The sequence below is a fragment of the Takifugu flavidus genome, chromosome 20, assembly GCF_003711565.1.
Source record: "Takifugu flavidus isolate HTHZ2018 chromosome 20, ASM371156v2, whole genome shotgun sequence".
Classification (NCBI taxonomy): domain Eukaryota; kingdom Metazoa; phylum Chordata; class Actinopteri; order Tetraodontiformes; family Tetraodontidae; genus Takifugu; species Takifugu flavidus.
In genome coordinates this window covers 5,712,469-5,729,661 of record NC_079539.1, presented here as the reverse complement: position 1 = coordinate 5,729,661, position 17,193 = coordinate 5,712,469, and the positions used below count along the sequence as shown (strand labels likewise).

At 43.3% G+C, this 17,193-nt stretch overlaps 1 protein-coding gene across 3 annotated transcripts in view; it reads left to right on the top strand.

Annotated features, from left to right (window-relative positions):
- The first annotated feature begins 861 nt into the window (after positions 1 to 861).
- Positions 862 to 17,193, top strand: part of ptpn13 (protein tyrosine phosphatase non-receptor type 13) — a 28,681-nt gene continuing 12,349 nt past the window's right edge. For all 3 annotated transcript variants that reach the window (XM_057018766.1, XM_057018765.1, XM_057018764.1), the window contains exons 1-14: positions 862 to 1,183; positions 4,632 to 4,751; positions 6,724 to 6,890; positions 7,805 to 7,870; positions 8,223 to 8,408; positions 8,589 to 8,676; positions 9,399 to 10,025; positions 14,049 to 14,141; positions 14,383 to 14,482; positions 15,393 to 15,597; positions 16,335 to 16,409; positions 16,492 to 16,663; positions 16,773 to 16,923; positions 17,004 to 17,142. In XM_057018766.1, coding sequence (XP_056874746.1) covers positions 4,637 to 4,751; positions 6,724 to 6,890; positions 7,805 to 7,870; positions 8,223 to 8,408; positions 8,589 to 8,676; positions 9,399 to 10,025; positions 14,049 to 14,141; positions 14,383 to 14,482; positions 15,393 to 15,597; positions 16,335 to 16,409; positions 16,492 to 16,663; positions 16,773 to 16,923; positions 17,004 to 17,142 — 2,184 coding nt within the window. In that variant the 5' untranslated portion in view covers positions 862 to 1,183; positions 4,632 to 4,636. The remainder of the gene's footprint in view (positions 1,184 to 4,631; positions 4,752 to 6,723; positions 6,891 to 7,804; positions 7,871 to 8,222; positions 8,409 to 8,588; positions 8,677 to 9,398; positions 10,026 to 14,048; positions 14,142 to 14,382; positions 14,483 to 15,392; positions 15,598 to 16,334; positions 16,410 to 16,491; positions 16,664 to 16,772; positions 16,924 to 17,003; positions 17,143 to 17,193) is intronic.

The window sequence follows — 17,193 nt, the reverse complement described above, 5'->3', positions numbered from 1 at the left end:
CTGCTGGGGCCTTCAGGAAGCATAAAGAGATTAAAAGAACTGCTGGCAAAAGTGGAAAACCTGCAGGTTTCCAAAGGCAATCCATGATAAAATCCCGGAGAATTTACTCAACAAAGACATATTTAATGATCTTTTAATCTGTCATAACCTAAAAATGAGGATGAATTTCTAAAATATCTTATTCTAATAGCCACTACTACCTTCACGCTAAATTCCTGTCAAGGCCAATTTCAATACAGAAAAAAATCATGCATCGACGCTTATACCGTAGTCAGCCTTTATTCATGTATTTGACATAAATAAACGGGCTATTTTTCTTAGGACTGTTTAAAGTAGACTGTAATAAAGAGTACCAGCCACTAGATGGCACAAGACGGAGCATAACTGCGTCGCTTTGAAGTACACGAAAGGAAGGAAGTGTTCGGCAGCGAATTGCTTCCTGACTCCTTATGGCTCCTTTGATGCTGTGGAAAATACGGTCCGCTCTTGTCTTCGCGTGGCCCCAAGGACAAGAAAACATCCCATTACGTGCAAAAAAATAGAATGAAAATAAAACTAAACTAAACTAAACTAAATAAAATAATTTTAAAAAAAATTAGAAACAACCCGTTATTTAGAAACAACCGTAGTAATTTATCCAAGAATTTAAAAAAAATGACATTCCTCGTCGTTTAGGACATCTGATTAGAAATAACTTCAATCGTGGGTGAGTAGCTCTCTGGGCTTTTACTCCTAGTTGTGAGGCGTTGCTATGGAGACGGATAAACGACAGGCCCCCAGCAGGAGCAGCCAATGAGCAGCCACAGCCAAGTGTCTGGTTACTCCCAGTCAGCCCACGCTAGCTGGTCTAAAGGAGGGATTATTCCACTCCTCGGCACTCATGGTGAATTGGCTGGGCAGACATCAGAATTGTAAAGTGGCCATCAAACACGACAATCTGAAGAGGAGGTTTTAATTTTTATTTTTTTCATGGTGGCAGCTCGGAAAACATTTTCCGAAGAGAACTTAGTAGCTGAATGCGCAGCGGAAAGTTAGCAAACCTGTTGCCCGCCTGCCTCGAAGCACCACCCGAGATGTTGCTTTGTGGATGGGATGGCCGCTGGTCCCGTCTGTGCGTCCGCTCATAGCCTCGTTGTGTTACCAACATTTGTGTTTGAGCTTCTTGTGTAGCCCTTCTCACCAGGTGAGTCCCTTTCTAAGTGTTTTGTAGGTGTTATTTTGTTTTGATTGTTTTTTTTTCTTAAAGAACTTTGGTTATAATCACTGGCGAAGCGATTGGTTCCAGAGAAACTCGGCATTTGAGTCCAGAGCCGATTCTTCTGCAGCGAGATACTTTAAAATGGGGCTTCATGTTAGCTATAACTTTAAGCCTCAACGCATGTTGTATGGAAGTGCCAGACTGTCTGTGGACACCTTCGACAACACTCGGATGCATTTTATGTCTGGCAGGGAAGTAAGACGGAATTAAAAGTAACTGGGTGTATTTCCTGGGTGTGCAGTAAGTCCGTGCACATAAGAGAAGGAGTTCTGTGATTTGTGTGGTAAACTAATTTCCCCCCACTGTCAGTGAAGATTTTAAGGCCTTGGCAGGAAGGAATGTTGTACCCCTTCCCCCTTCATTACCACAGAAAAGTGGAAACGTGACTGGAAGTCAAAGGTCACAGAGGGAGTTTATAATGTGTCAGTCACGAATGGGGAAAAATGTGGCAGAGCGGGATGGACAGCCCCTGTTAAAAGTGGGATTGGAAGAGCGACATCATGGGGAAAATAGGAAAAAAGGAGTCAGTGGGTTGGATTTGGAGGCTGGGGGAGCTGTAGTGGGGTTTAAAAAAAACCATGCATTGCATGTCAGAGTCCTCATCCAAACCCTGTGATTAACAGAAATGGAGCGGATGAGGTCGAAACCAAAATGAGAAATGGGGGTTGTTAGTCCAAAGCTGGGTTGACAATCATGGAATAGTTGTGACTCTCCTTCAGGCTGGTCCCAACCCGAGTTGAGCTATAAAAACAAAACATCGCCGTCCACATGGACCTATAATGATACATCACAATATTGCACTGTGGAGCCCATATGGACTGGTGACATCACTCTACAGCAGTTATAGACAGAACTGCTTACTTCACAGTAACTGCACACAGGATGTGCATTTATCTATATGTACAAAATGCTATGCTACGATGTCATCTTTGCACGATGGTCAATATAGTACCATCCAGTGCGCATTACTATGACTAAGTAATGAGTAAGAATTCTATTATATTGGTATATTGTGCTACATTTCAACTGTAGAACCAAGTGTAAAAATATGCAGGACAGCAGTATAGTGAAGGCATCTGTAGCTAACATGTGGCAGGGCAACATTGTTTTTAATAGGAAGTGTCCGTGAGACTTTAGTTGCTCTTTCAGATTTGCTCTTTTTTACCCTATTGTGAGTGATAAAAGTGGCATGAGACTTTTCCTAATGACATTTCTCTATCCCAGTGTAGAAATTGATCTACAAGTCAAAGCTTACATCATTGGGGCTGTTTCTCAATCCCGACCTTCGCAGGCGCTGTGTGTGGTTTACATTGGAATCGTGCGCTCGCTCATGATACAGTGCAATTCTGGGAATAGTGGTTCACTCTGAGTTTGTTTTTTTTTTTGGGGGGGGGGGGGGGGGGTTCCCCAATTTTCCTGGCATACAGGACTTCAGGGAAGAGTTCTACCTCAGTGTTGGCACAGGTTGCCTCCTCTCACCAGTTTTCTGTTCCAGATGTGTTTGCCAGCTTAGACCACAGCTCTGATGTTTGGAGGACATGAACACATTTATGCCCGTATCTTGTGTTGTTAGTTATACTTTTGGAAATGGAATCCTGTGTTTCGGGATGGCCCGTCGCTTTGAAAATGCTTTAGTTTCACAGATAAAGGCGAAGTTTGAGGGGGAGAGATGTGCGTGTTTTTCACATTTTCTTATTTTTGTGATGGATGTGTGCATTTAAAAAGGACAGGCAGCATATTTGTACCTTCTTAGTCAGAGTTTCTAGTGTTTTTCCCTTCTTCTGCAGCGGATTGTTTTCAAATCCATTTCATGGGTCATAGCCGCATCCCTCACAGGAAGGTGGGAGGGAAAGAAAAGCTTCACCTAAGTGCGGAATAAAGAACACTATCATATTTCCAGGATTATTTTCCTTTAATTCCTTGTTACTGGGGTCATCTCCCGAGCCTTGTGTCGCCTTTTGTTTCTCACTCATCCCCGTTGTCTGCAAAAGCGAAAAACAAAAGTTGGAGCGAAGTGGTTGAAGGCTGTCTGCTCGCGTTGGTTTGGGCCGCTGCCCCCTAAGCCCCTCAGTAATGAGCGCGGCCATAGTTCAGCGCGAGAGGAGCCGGCCCTGCGCGGCAGCCTCGGCGCGGATAAAAACATTCCACTGTAGGTCTCTGTTGAAATAACAAGGGCCACAAAACAATCAGGCTTCACAGCAGCCGCTCTCCCCATTCGCATGGGTAATGAGCAAGATGGTAGTAACCCACTTTGGTACAGACTTCACCCCTCTGTAGACGAGAATGGCTAACCTGCATTCCTGCATAAACATGGAGCGCCATGCTTGCTGATTAACTCTCTTCCACGAATGTGAATTTACAGAACTCTGCATAGTTTGAGGGGGAAAGCCCACCAGTGAGGATGCTTGTTGTTTTGCTCCCCCGCTCTGATCCAGGATGAAATAGCTCGATAAATATAGTTTAATGCCGCTGGTTTGGTGGACCAGATGATGAGCCCTGGAAAAAAAGGGCTCCGTCACTTCAGAAGCGCACCAAGCAGAACATCTGCCAATGCGACCAGTTTGGATGGTGCCCCATTTTTGGCATCTGTGCTGTCTCGGACTGCAGCATTTTAAAGTTGCAAGGTCAAAGTTGTGTGTTTATGATCATCTGGGCTCATCTTGTGCACCTTGGTTCTCCTGCCATACATCCTGTTTGTAGGTGCCTTGGTGGGCTTGTTCTTGTATTTTCAATCATTCCTTAAATTTATTTTGAAAGATTTGAGCGAAGCGGGATTGAGCCAAAAGTCCAAAACATCATAACATTGAAGACGTGGGTTTGTTTTCAGTCCGTGACTCATACGAGAGGAGTTTCACAAGAGTGCAGACTTCAAAACACGTAAACACTCGAGCGAAGTTTCCAGCATCGCTGTGCCTTACATTTTTGTAGGAGGCGATGATTGTTTGTGCGACTCAGCCCGCGTGCATATGTGCATCATGTGCTTGTGCTACTTCCTCGGCTACAGAGGGGGGAAAAAAGGACTTATGGGAGTTTGCCCAGAGGCATGAGAGAGAGAGGAAGGGGGAAAAAACCTCAGAACGCTTGCTGTGATATGAAAATATGAACACATGAGCTTTCCTGCGACTGGCAGGCCTGTCAGGACAAGTGCTGAGTGGATAATTACAAGACAAGAGTTAGAGAGTTGTTACATTTCTAATCAACCTTTGAAATCCAGTGAACTATAGAGGATTGTTACACACAGTAAATTCCACTGAATGTATACATTACCTTGTGTTTGAGGCTCCTCCCACATACTGAAGCAGGAAATTATGCAAAGCTTATTATGTTAATCTTGTGGTATAAATTAGTCGCCCTGATTTCTCTGCCTGCACAGGGAAGATGCACGTGTCTCTCGCAGAAGCCTTGGAGGTTCGAGGGGGGCCGCTCCTGGAGGAGGAGGTCTGGGCAGTGCTGAGCCAGAGCGCCGAGAGCCTCCAAGAACTCTTTCACAAAGGTACGGAAGCATGTGTGCAAAACAAGGATGGCTTTTAATGGGATTCTCGACCAAGTCGAGCCACCTTCCACTAGCACTGCTTGTTTTATTTCTTCCTGTGTCAGTGAGCTGCAATTTAAAGCTCCCATCACAAAGAGCAGCCACATTCCAGAGAGTCTTTGTCAGTTAAATAAACTTCAGGTGACTAAAGGTTTCACTCAGAGGACACTGGAGAGGCTATGAGTCAGTCCTCTGTCCTCTGTCCTGTCAATGTGTGGCTAATAACACAAAACTCCAACTCGCAAGCCGACGTGGTGTCACCTGTTCATGAAGCTGCAAACCAGATTTCATAAACCCCAACCAGTTTGACCTCAACTTCCAGTAAAATCAGTTCTCTGTCACAAGCCTGAACACATGCCCGTGAACGCTGAGGTCAAGGTCACAACACGTGGAGCGCGCACCAAGTCTCAGCGTTCCTGGCTCCGGCTGTAAGGGAGACGAACCGCAAGGCTGGAGTCTTTCGGATGATTACACTTTTTATCTGTGCAAAGCATTGCACAGTACAGACACGATTGTTAACGCTTCGTTCTTTTTCCGTCAGCGTGTAGGTTCGCAGCTATATTAGCAAAACTGTGGCCACTGGGGTGTTCAGCTTTAAACTGCTGAGAGTAGGTAAAATTGGAGGAACAGATGTTGGAACTGGCTATTATCTCAGTAACTGAGCTATGTAAAGAAGTATGCTTGCTGTAAAAGTGGATTAATAGCGACAATTTAAACGTGAATTTGTTATGCCTGATTCGTTAGGTCTCCCTCTAGACTATTATAAGGGTTTATATGGTAGATTTTGCTTCTTTGTGCATAAAAAAGTGCAATAAAGGCGAATGTTTCTTTAGCTGAAGCAGAGGGGATGTTTGAGTGTTGTGGTGCAGCCAAAATGAATATCAGGACAGCTTCTAATGTATAGTTTGGGGCCGGAGTACAATTTACTTAGCAAACTTTAACCTGACTTCTTTCGGACACCTTGAATAGACTCGCACTGTCCCACACTCAAGTCACCAGCCCAGTTGTGTTTTTCCTCTGTGTTTGCAGACAGTAGTTACTGTGTTTGCACAAGAGGGATTTATTTGAACTTGCTTTGTGTGAATATTTTGGATTTGTTAAGAAACTCTACCTGTCTGTAAACTATTAAAGATTGGAGAGAAGAGTTTCCACGGTGGTCTTGTCGCTCTTGCCAGCTCCTGTGTCAGGTGTCGAGGCCTTTCACTTCTATATCTGCCAAGCTTGCACTTTTGACATTGCGTTTTTTTGTAGGGGACAGCCTGTAACTCCGAGATGTCTGAGCTTGGCCTGTCAGCCGTCATTACGTACTGCTCAGATAGTAGCTTATCAGAGTAACGGGCTGTGTTAAGGATGAAGAGCTTACAGTGTGACAGTTTACTGATTTTAAAATGACTAAGGGATCAAAAGGTACAGGTCCAAGCTTTTGCCTGTGATCAAGTCTCCGTCTGCTCAGCTTTGTTGTTGCCTCTTCAGCCAAAAAGGTTCCTGTGTATACTTTGTAACACCTAATAGCCCATTTCAACGTCAAATGGTCGCACATGTTTTAAACAGGAAACTTTTATTTACTTAGGGAATTCCAGCGTTTGAGAACAGATATATGGCGCCTCATGCGCCTCTGTGCCACCCTCCTCCCCATCAGTCGGAGAAAAGAATTTTGCAGCGCCGCTCAAACATTCCTTTGTATATTTTTAAGTCGTTTCTAACCATGGCACTTGCTGCGGCTCTGTGTCTCAACCGTTCTTTTCTCGCAGGCTGAGACAGCTGCTTTTGTTTTTTCCGACTTGACTCGTTCTTGCCACAATTGAGCCTTAGTAATGACGCCCACTGTGTCTTTGTAACAATGGTTTGGTGTTTCAAGTAATTCTAGTGCAGATTTGTTCCTGTTTTTGTTCCTGATTGTTTCTGTAGTTGACTTGTGTGTGTCTCTGTCCAGACCCTTCAGCCATGGGCTTCATCATCTCTCCATGGTCCCTCCTGCTCATGCCTTCTGGCAACATCTCATTTACAGACGAGTATGTCACCCAACAGGACTTACGGGCATTTACTGCTCCAGAGGTGCTCGAAGGGGTCTCCTTATCATCCGTCTCTGATATAGAGAAGGTAAACATTAGTGTAACCCATGGATGCAAAGGAATTTCTTCTTATTAATAATAAAAAAGCTACTTTATAACAGTGAAACAAAAGTTCTTGAAGCCTTTTTAGCAGTAAAATCTCCTTCCCACCGTTGTTCATTCAGCGTAATTGTGGCAGGCGCTCAAAGCCGACACCCACCCTCCTGTCTGACGAAGTGTGAGCGGAGCTAAAAGCTCGCTTGACTGGATTCTCGTCTCTGGCATGGCCCGACAAACCTTAACACAGAAATGTGCTGAGTCAGTTTTCCAGATCTGTTCCCGCTTCCCTGGTTGAGTTATTTCAGTGTAGAGAATATAATCTGTTTCTCTCATTATTAAAGATTATGGGGAGATATATGTCTGCTGGGAGCGCCAACAATTTTCCTTTAAACCCTTCACAACTGGCACAGCGTTACTGCTTTTAATGCGCGGCTTTTAAATTTCCACATCTACTGTAAGTGTGAGTCTCTGAGTTTTCTCCCTCAAAGACCTTAAAGGATATGTTGCATTCTTTGGCAATCTTCAGATTATTCTTTCCTCTTCCAAGCTCAACATTCAGGGGAAGTGAATTCTCTCCCAAACAGTGAGTTTAGAGTAATGCGGAGAAGGAAATGGAAAAGGGTTTTTTTTGGATTTAGACTAAAAGTCTTTGACTTTTCCCCTTCCAAATCAGATTGAATTTAACATTTATTACGTTCAGCAGTTATTGAGCTTTAGTCGGGCTCTCGCTAACAGGCAGGTCACTGTCACTCGGAGTTCAGCAGCTACTTCATCTGAAACCAAATCTTTTACGCTGCTCTTTCCAATTTCCATCTATTCTTCTACTCTTATTTTGAGAACACATATCATTCCACTGTGTTGGCGCAGGGATGTGATTGAAGTGCTCTTTTTCCCCCCCTTCAGATGCACATGTATTCTCTGGGAATGACCCTGTTTTGGGGAGCAGATTATGAGATTCCCCAGAGTCAGGTAAATTACTACCACCCTTTCTTTGAAATGGTTCAGTGTTACAATGTTGGACTTAATATGCCACAAATATTTTGATTGCTTCATTATTTGATTTAAACTAAAAAAAAACAACAACATCAAGCAATGGTTTAACCTGGGTGGGTTCCTGCAGATTAATAACACAGATTAACAGTTTAAGTGGTTAATTATGCCTTAAGAACCAACAATACTTGAAATGTTTCGAAGTAGGTCATCAACATTTCATTCATTCCCACCTCATAACCACACTAGAGGCAAGCGTTCTTTTTTAAATGTTATTTATCATCTTTTCTAGCTGCTGGTGTGCAAATCTGACTTTGTGTTTGCTGTGCAGCCTATGAAGTTGGGGGAGCATCTGAACAGCCTGCTTCTGAACATGTGCGACGACGTTACACTGAGCCGAATTTCACTGCGCACGGTGCTGGACATCTGCAGCAAACACATCAGGAACTCCACTTGTGACCCCCCCTTCTCCTACATCAGAAAACTGGTCCGATTAGTACTGGGAAGCCTGTCTCAGGTATGTTCCCCTCCTTGATGGAGCTCAATTTGAGCATTCTTGCGTTTTCTTTTTTTTTTGGCCCGAGCAGACAGTTATGTTATTAGTGTTTTTTCTGCCGTCTGTGTTCCGTCCTGTTTTTCACCCCTGTTTTTGATTTCCTTTTATTTTTCCCTTCTGCCTGTCTCATTCTTTTCTCAGCTGGATGGTCTCCTGACTGACAGGGAGTCTCTTCCAGAGCGCAGTAAGGAAATTCGGGAGAGACTGAGGGGCAAAGGTTTGCCATCAGGTAAGAGGGGCAGCTTTGACACATTCTGTTATTCCTCGGGATGAAGGACTAGAGTAGCATAGATGAGGTGTGTTATGATAATGGTTAGTTTCAGAATGTGTTACTCAGAATCAATTTGCCATCACTGTATCAAGCTGTTAACGAGATTTCAATATTAAAGCCTTCTCTGGTTTCTGAGTGTGTGGGAAGAGCTGCAGTGTTCAATTGGGCCTACTTCAGGAAAATGTGATCAACCTTCCCAGTGGTTTCTAAGAAAACTGCAGCGTTTTTCCAGTCCATGAGCAGGACGGCAGAAACATTGCTTCCCTGCCCCGATTATGTAACCGCGGCATGGCATTGATTAAAGATGCATAGTTTAAAGTCACCAGTGAAGCTGCTCGTCTGCTGTTTGTATCAGCGCTTTGTTTCCCTTGTTGAACTCCAACCAGCCTTAGGGAAAGTACATGCAAAGAGTATTACCCGGTTCGTAAGCACCTTTCTTCTCAAGAAGTAACCCTCTCCCTTCTGTTGCCAGTGGCTCCCTCCTGTACTTGCAGTGCACCAGATACTTACTTTTTTAAGTAGGATTCTATAAATTGCCGTCATCATTTTTTAAATCATGTTTGTGTTGTTAAATTCCTTAAACCTTCAGAGAGCATTAATAGTTTCATCCATGGCAGACCATTTGTATTTTAGATGATCTCATATACTGTCTCCTTGATAAGATCAACTCTGTTTCACAGGTAGGAGTGCAGCCCCCAGGGTTCTGGAGCGCTATCGGGCCAGGACGCAAGAACAGACGTCTCTCAACAGGGGCCTCAGTCGCTCCATGGGCTCTCTGCCAATCCCTGGTCGCCTGTTAAAGGCTGACGAAGGAGCAACACTACAGTATTCAGAACTGGATTATCACCCTAAATCTGAATCCCCCACAGAACTGTACCCGAAACCACTGTCGCTCCAGCACCAGCACTCCTATCCCCACCTGCACCCTTTCCACCCGCAGCAAAAGGGTCGTCCTGTTGAACTGGACCGGAGGTCTTTGCCGTTCCACAGTGGGGACTTTGGCATAAGCCAGGCTAGGAAGACCTGGGCTTCCTCTGTGGACTTGGCCTGTATTGATCCAGAGGCTCTCCGCTTCGGAGCTTTGGAGGATGCACGAAGGGGCAGCACTGCCATTAGTACCCACACCATAGGGAGGCACAAATCACCTTTACTGGCTTCCAGGGAGAAGGATTTTCACTACTCCGAGTTCGGTGGGCTGAAGAGTAGGAAGCCTTATCACTTTTCGGCTACATCAGTCGGCTCGGGTGCATACGACCGGATAAAGGAGCGACAGAGGAAACTTCAGGCCCTCCAGCAAGCAGTGGACGGTGTGTATGCTTTCTTACCCTTAAAGTGCATACAAACATTTATCTTTCCTCTCAAAGGTTTTGATTTTAGCCCTCTTACCAAACAGATGTTGCAAAGAATTTCTCTGGCATCTGTGCAAAAACAAAGAATGTACACGTAACTGGTCTAGAATGACTTTCGCTGGTGCAGAATGGTCGGAAACAGCTTGAGCAGACACCTTTCTCAAATAAACAACACCATCTCTGAAATAATGTTATAATTACTCAGGTATGTAGACAAGCAACCCAGTTGAGGTTAGACCTTTTCTTTCATGATTCTTTTTTTTCTGTCAAGGTGAGACTTTATCCAACCCATCCAGGCAAAACTGACTGAAACTCATAAGAACTGCTGTGGCTGCCCGGCATAAACCTTGTGTTTAGAAAATACAGCCATTCTGCAATGTAAAGTATAAGTTTTAATGAGAGTGGGGTCAAGACAGGACTGTAGTTCTAGCTCTATCACGTTTCAGACAGTTTTATAACTCATTTGCATTGACAAATTAGAATTTTTTTCAGCTTCTAAATGTAGAAACCTTGCTTTTGGTTGCTTCAGTTTCACTCATTCATATCATTGATCTTCTAATCTTTGGTGCAAGCGAGGACCTCCAGCAACTACCTGGGTGTTGAAGGGTTATTGGAATTTTGCTGGTGCTGTGGGTAGGTGGATAGTTGATAGAACTGTGTCAGAACATGCAGTAATCATGCTTCGGCGTTTTAGAAAATCGTAATTAGCTCGCTTTGAAACAAGAATATGCCTCATTTTATTTATCACTGGAGTACTCATCGCTGCTATTAAAAATGTTGAAAATACCGATTACATTAATTTATGTTGCCATAAGAGAGGCAACATTTGTGTGGGGGGGCTGCAGACAGCCAATGTTTGGGCTGATCAGTTGAAAATGTGTGATTAAATGAGTTGAAACACCCAAACTAGTTACAGGTTGCTGTTTATTTTAAACTACCACGTAGGGTTGGCACAGGCCTAAATGCAGTATCATTGGTGGTAGCCGTGTTTAAACAGAATACATGAGTCACTCGTACAGAGGTTTCTAAATCTCTTATTGTAATTATGGGCCAGCTTAATTCTAGCCTGCTGCTAACTGTCATACATGCAGTGTAACCAAGTCCCTTCATCTTTTTTTACCCCATGGCTGTAAACACACATATATAAGCACATGTTTGTGCTAAGTACTTATAGAATCAAAAAGATCTTTGTATAATCACATGCTGAAACCAAGCACATACAGCACAGTAGCAGTCATGCTCAGGAGCTTTAAATTTCCCTCTGGCGCTTATTGAATTCTTAGCAGATTCTCAATAGGCAGGGTAGTTTTTTGAGAGGCCTTTTGTAGGTCTACAAGTCCGCTGGCCTGTGGGGACAGCAGTGGAGCGTGGTTCCAGTAAAATACACCACCTTTGTCCATTTTCTGCTCCTGCTGGTTTCCCGGTCTCCTCCCCTTCGCAGATCTCTCCAACTTCCAGCCTCCCTGCTCTCCTGGCAGCTATTTTTAATGTTGACCAAGCCACCAGCTGATGGCATTCTTCTCTGTGGCTTTCTGTTCTCTAACAGCAATCATAAACCTTTGCCCCCCTGTCCTCCCCTGGCTATTGCCAAATGTAAGTAGATTTTTAGCAACAATGTTAGTGCAAGACCAGTAAGATTTAAAGGGTAAACAGTCTGCTGTAGCACCTGTTAACCTGTCAACTTGCTCAGATGAGGCTGAGGGCGATACTTTTTCGAGTTGAAAAGACTGAGTAGTAACATTTACTATCTGCAGAAAAAACTGCCCGAGGCCCACAAGCTAAGCCCAAATATTTTGGTTTTCCGTGCCAACACTGTTGCGATTGCTTGAATGTGCCTTAATTGACTACAGGCCACTTGCAGGGTCCCAAAAATGTTACATGGCAGAGACTTGCCTCTTCTTTCTCTTCCTCTTACCTTTTTCTGTTCTTTTCTGCAGGAAAGTGATGGTGCAGCTGTGGTCAGTGCGCTCAGGTTCCACCCAGTTACGCATTGCTTCTCTCTGTTGTGCGTGTGCAAACCATATTCGGCTGGATGTGGAGTACATGACACTGATCCTCCTATGTGTGTGGAAGTGCATGCATGTTTGTGCATGGGCATGTTTATACCTCTTTATAAACCGCATCTATGGCCTCTCTATGGACAAAGCCAGGGTGCTTCACCAGGTTGAATCTTTTCCTTACAATTGCAGGCGCTGTAATTGGAGTCATGTGTCACAGATGAGGGAATTCCAAACATGTTTGGACTTTTCAAGCACTAGAATGTCATGTGGCTCTGGCCAGGAAGGGTCCAACATTACACTATACTGCTGGTGCAGAAGAAAGAAGGGTGATGATAAAGGGAGAACCCCCTACATTCTAAAAATAACCACTAGAAGCTCTGTTGATGAGAGAAGCAATAAATTTCTCTGCCTTTGAAGAGTTCTACTGGTAACAGTTACGTACATTAGTTTAAGATTTATATAAAAGGTGTTCCATTTTCAGCACACATGTCTAAAATAAGTGCTGTAAATTTGTAAAAGGGTTGTAAAACAACATTGAAGTTGCTTAAAGCTCTTAAATTTAAGGTTTACTACATATATTCAATCTGTGACTTGTTTTTACAGCTGTGGGGGATTTTTTTTTAAAGCTGTTTTAGCCTTTAAAGGTAACATCTTCCTTTTCATTGGTACCTCAGACTGTATGCCTTCCTTCTATTTGAATATTTTGAATGATAATTGCTGATAATGTCTTATTCTTTCTTCCACTTTGCGTGAATGCTGCCCATTTACCAGTTGTACACATTTAAGTCAGTAGAATATATAAGTTTTAAAATGCAGCACTATAAGGCAGTGAGGGTGCATATTTATTTGAGTGGACATCGTGAATTCCTTCTTCCACATCCAGAGTGTTTTATGAAAACATTCCAGCATCAACTTATTGTTGATGAAACTGAGCTTGCTGAATGTAGATGACAATGGTGATAATCTGTATTTGTCATTCTTGTGATTCCAGTTTCAGTGTTTGAGATAAAAGAATATTCCCAGTATGGATCTTGTGTTTAGACCATAAGGTTTAAGGTTGTTCACAGATTTATTTTGGTAAATACCTTAAATGATACCACAAGTCACCTTAGAAAACAACTCCTAGTTACTTCCTGTTGAGTAAGTGATGAAAGTCGGTGCATATTTCGTGTACAGCAAAAAAAGGTTTAATTATGTGTATGTTTACAAGCTCATATGGACATGAAGCACACCTGGATGATTGTCTTTTAGCATCCGTGTAAATGCATTTGTTGTGTAATTTTAGAGATCCTGCTGGGCCAAAGCTTTTCTGAGATTATGAAAGTGGATCATCACAAAGAGAAGTCTGTTGTGAACGTAAACATGCGAATAATGCCGAGGGAATGTTGCTCATTAATGCTGCTATGTAGCTGATACTGAAGAGCAGGACTTTCAAGTTCTCTGTGCTGAAGGGAAACAGATGAGGGTTGTTTGTTTTTAGGGTGATTTCCTGTGTTTAAATGTGTTTTTCTTCCATTTAACTTGGGCTTTGCATAGAAAAGTGTTGTCATGATGAACTAGTCTTTACACGCTGTGGTATAACCAGTGAAGCAAGACCAGATTGCACCGTGAGAAAAAGGTGATACAAGGCATGACCGTATTTGTCTACAGCCTGCTTTTTCTGTGTCGAGTCACATATCTTTCCGTGGTAGTGTTTACCAACAGCATGACTAATACTTTACCTACTTTTTTGCCCCATTTAACTGCATTGAGGTTACCATCAGAGAGTCCTGTAAACAGAAATGCTTTTTTCAAAGCTGGAGGTTTTTGTCCTGTTTTACTGCAAGAAAAGAATCCAGGACATTAACATATCTCAGTCAGCAAATGATAACCATTTTGAAGTTGTCCCAGATGCATGAAAATCATCTTCACGCAGATGTCTATCGATGTTACAGGTATTGTAATTTGGAATGGCCAGTTAACTGTTTTCCTGCTTTGACAGATCCAGTCCCAACCCACCAGAGGTATCACAGTGATTTCAGCTCATCCAGTGAAAGCCCCTCAGTGACCTCATCTGATCCAGACTACGGGCAAGGTAGCAAAATAGACTGAAATATACACCAGAGCACATCATTACTGAAGGAAAGGATGGGTTGCATGAAGTTGTATAAGTTATACATATGATTATATATACAGTACATATGATACAGGGCCTGGTGTTTATAACTGAGAAAGATTGTAATGTGCTGACTTTCACATGGATTTTTGAATTATTTTATTTCTGCGGGTCTTGTGTGGGTGTGTGTTCACATCTAATACTGCTGTGTTTCCCCTAGGTAAGAAGCTGGCCGAGGTGAGGAGATATGGCTCCCAGATGGCGCTTACCTCTGACCAAGATGCCCTGTCATTGACAAGTCACGACACACACAGAGTCAGGTAACACACACATACATCATGAGCAAAGCAAGAGTACACAGCGGACTGATTAGAGCCAGATATTCCATTATTAGAGCCAGACACCCCTGGAGATCTGTGAAGATTTAACAATAACCACTGAAAATAACGGCTCTTTACATCTATTTGTGAATGTACCATTAATGTAATGGCTGTATGCCAATTAAGAGAGTTATTGTGCTGATGACACCAATGATTTGACCCACTTATAGCAGACAGATGCAGTCATGTTAGATATGAGACACAGCCAGTCATGATTTGTAGTGACTCCACATGCTCAGTTTTCAGCCTGGTGCTTACCCTGTCTCAAAAAAGGTCCAATGTTTAAATGTGCAAACCCTCAGCCACTCATATCTCTGCGATCTGTTTTTCTTCTGTCAGACCAGTGATTCATCATTCAGAAATGAATTCATCCTCCCTAACAGATCTGGCAGATGTGAATTTCACATCTTTTGTAGGAGTGCGTATTTCTCTTTTTTATGTGTTCCCTTGACCTTCCCCAGGAATTGAATTGCTTATGGAACTGGTGGCTACTAACCCACCGCAGAACACGGAAAACAGGACTGAATTTAGCCGGTTTAGTCCTCTGGGCCACACACACAGCTGGTATGGCTCAGAAGGGTCAGCCTCATGCTTCGTTAGTGATGTCATCCAGTGTGACACCCGCATTCAGCAGCCTCTGTCCCTCTAATCTGTGGTATTACAAAGATCTGGCTGCTGTTGCTCTGCTACTAACACATTTTCACTGTTGCGGAAAGAAACCATGACTCGGTGTCTTATGTGTAAACTCTCCATCTCTCAAGTGGTAACAGTTTGACTTGTTTTCACCCAGAAAATTTGAAGGTTTAACTGCTGTCCTACCAACTACAATCCTCTCCTCCTCTTCCTGTAGGCAGTATGAGGGGGCTGCTGATGAAGGTCTGGCTGGAGCAGAGCTGCTCCTCCAGAAGCAGGAAGAGGAGGTCCAGCGGCTCCAGGCACACCTGGCCAGCAGGCTGTCCAGGGCGAGCCTCTACCCCACAGATGACCCGCTGGCACCATCCCAGGTGTCGATGCACGACCTTCGTGATCCTGTCTACCTACATCGCAAACCCAAGGTCTGAGAAGATGCTTCAAATTACACAAATTCATTTAACAGTCTATGAGCTTTGAAGAACATTTGTTGCTTGCTTTTCTAAGCAATCGGTTATTTATGTGCAGACGTTCTTTTTATCCCTGTTGAAGTTCAGACCACATCTAAACACACGCACAAACCGTCAAACTCTGGAAACGGTTTAAGACCACATTTCAACACACAGCTATGGGAACTCCCTCCCCCAACGTTCTGCCATTTATAGTGCAATAAAATCTACATTATAAACTTCATTCAGGTCACTAGTAACCGCTTGGGTATTGCTGTGGTTTTCATTTTTTCTGTAAATAAAAGTCACTGGCTGGATAATTTAGAACATGTCAGCCTCCCAGTGGTAATTACATATATGTGGGATTGTGGTGCCTTTTGCGGACGGCTTCATTTATCCCTCTAACTATGATAAACTGGACAAATGCGTTAACACAGATGGAATAATGGAAAAACACCTACAATTTTGGCAGTCAACCTCAAAATCTATGTGTGTGTGGTGGGGCTCTGTGTCATAAGGTGAAACCATTTACGCTTAAGAAAAGGAATCTTGCTCTTCTGGTGAGACTTGATTACAGCAAAATGTCAACAAGGAAATATGTGCAGCTATGTTTCTACTGTGATGTGCCAGAAAATGAAGAAAAAGCTCCCAAAATAAGAAACCTTTGCACAATACAGATTTAGTGTCTAACAGAATACGTTTTATCTTGATAGAACTTTCATGGGCCAGAATTTGTGAAGATGGCCAGCGAGCCCTGCGTCTCCCTGTTGGTTCCCTCCTCAATAATGGTGAGGACTGAAACCCCAAAAGGCTTCCTGGCCCATTTATAATGAACCCACAAGACTTTTCGTTTTGGTCTTTTCTCACAAGAAGCGCGGTAAGGCAGAGGATGTGCAGAGGAAGGTTGGAGTGGTGCTGCTGAACGGCCAAAAACTGGAGCTGAGCTGCGATATCAAGGCAGTCTGTAAAGACGTTCTTGATATGGTGGTTGCACACATCGGGCTCGTGGAACACCATCTTTTCGGTCTAGCTTATTTAAAAGGTTTGCCTCTCACCCATGCCTAAGATGTGTTTGACGCATTCCTCCCCCTTGAATCCTGGATTTTATCTCATATACCACCCAATCCTTTCTCCCTATACATTACACACAGATAATGAGTTTTTCTTCGTTGATCCCGATGCCAAACTGTCTAAAGTGGCCCCAGATGGATGGAAAGAGGATCCCAAGAGGAAAAAATCAGATGTACCTTTTAATCTTTTCTTGCGCATCAAATTTTTCCTGGACGACATCAATCTCATACAGTAAGTTTTGTCTTATATAAGATGAAAACTTGGAATTCATAGAAAAATCCACATTTTTGTACTTGTCTGTGTGGAAACAGGCACTCTATGACAAAACATCAGTACTATCTCCAGCTGAGGAAGGATATCTTGGAGGAGACGATGCGCTGTGACACAGCAAATGCCATGATCCTGGCTTCACTAGCACTGCAGGCGGAATTTGGTGACTACCAGCCAGAGGTGATGAATAAATACCAAATTTCCTTGATGAAAGGGTTATCCTAATGATAT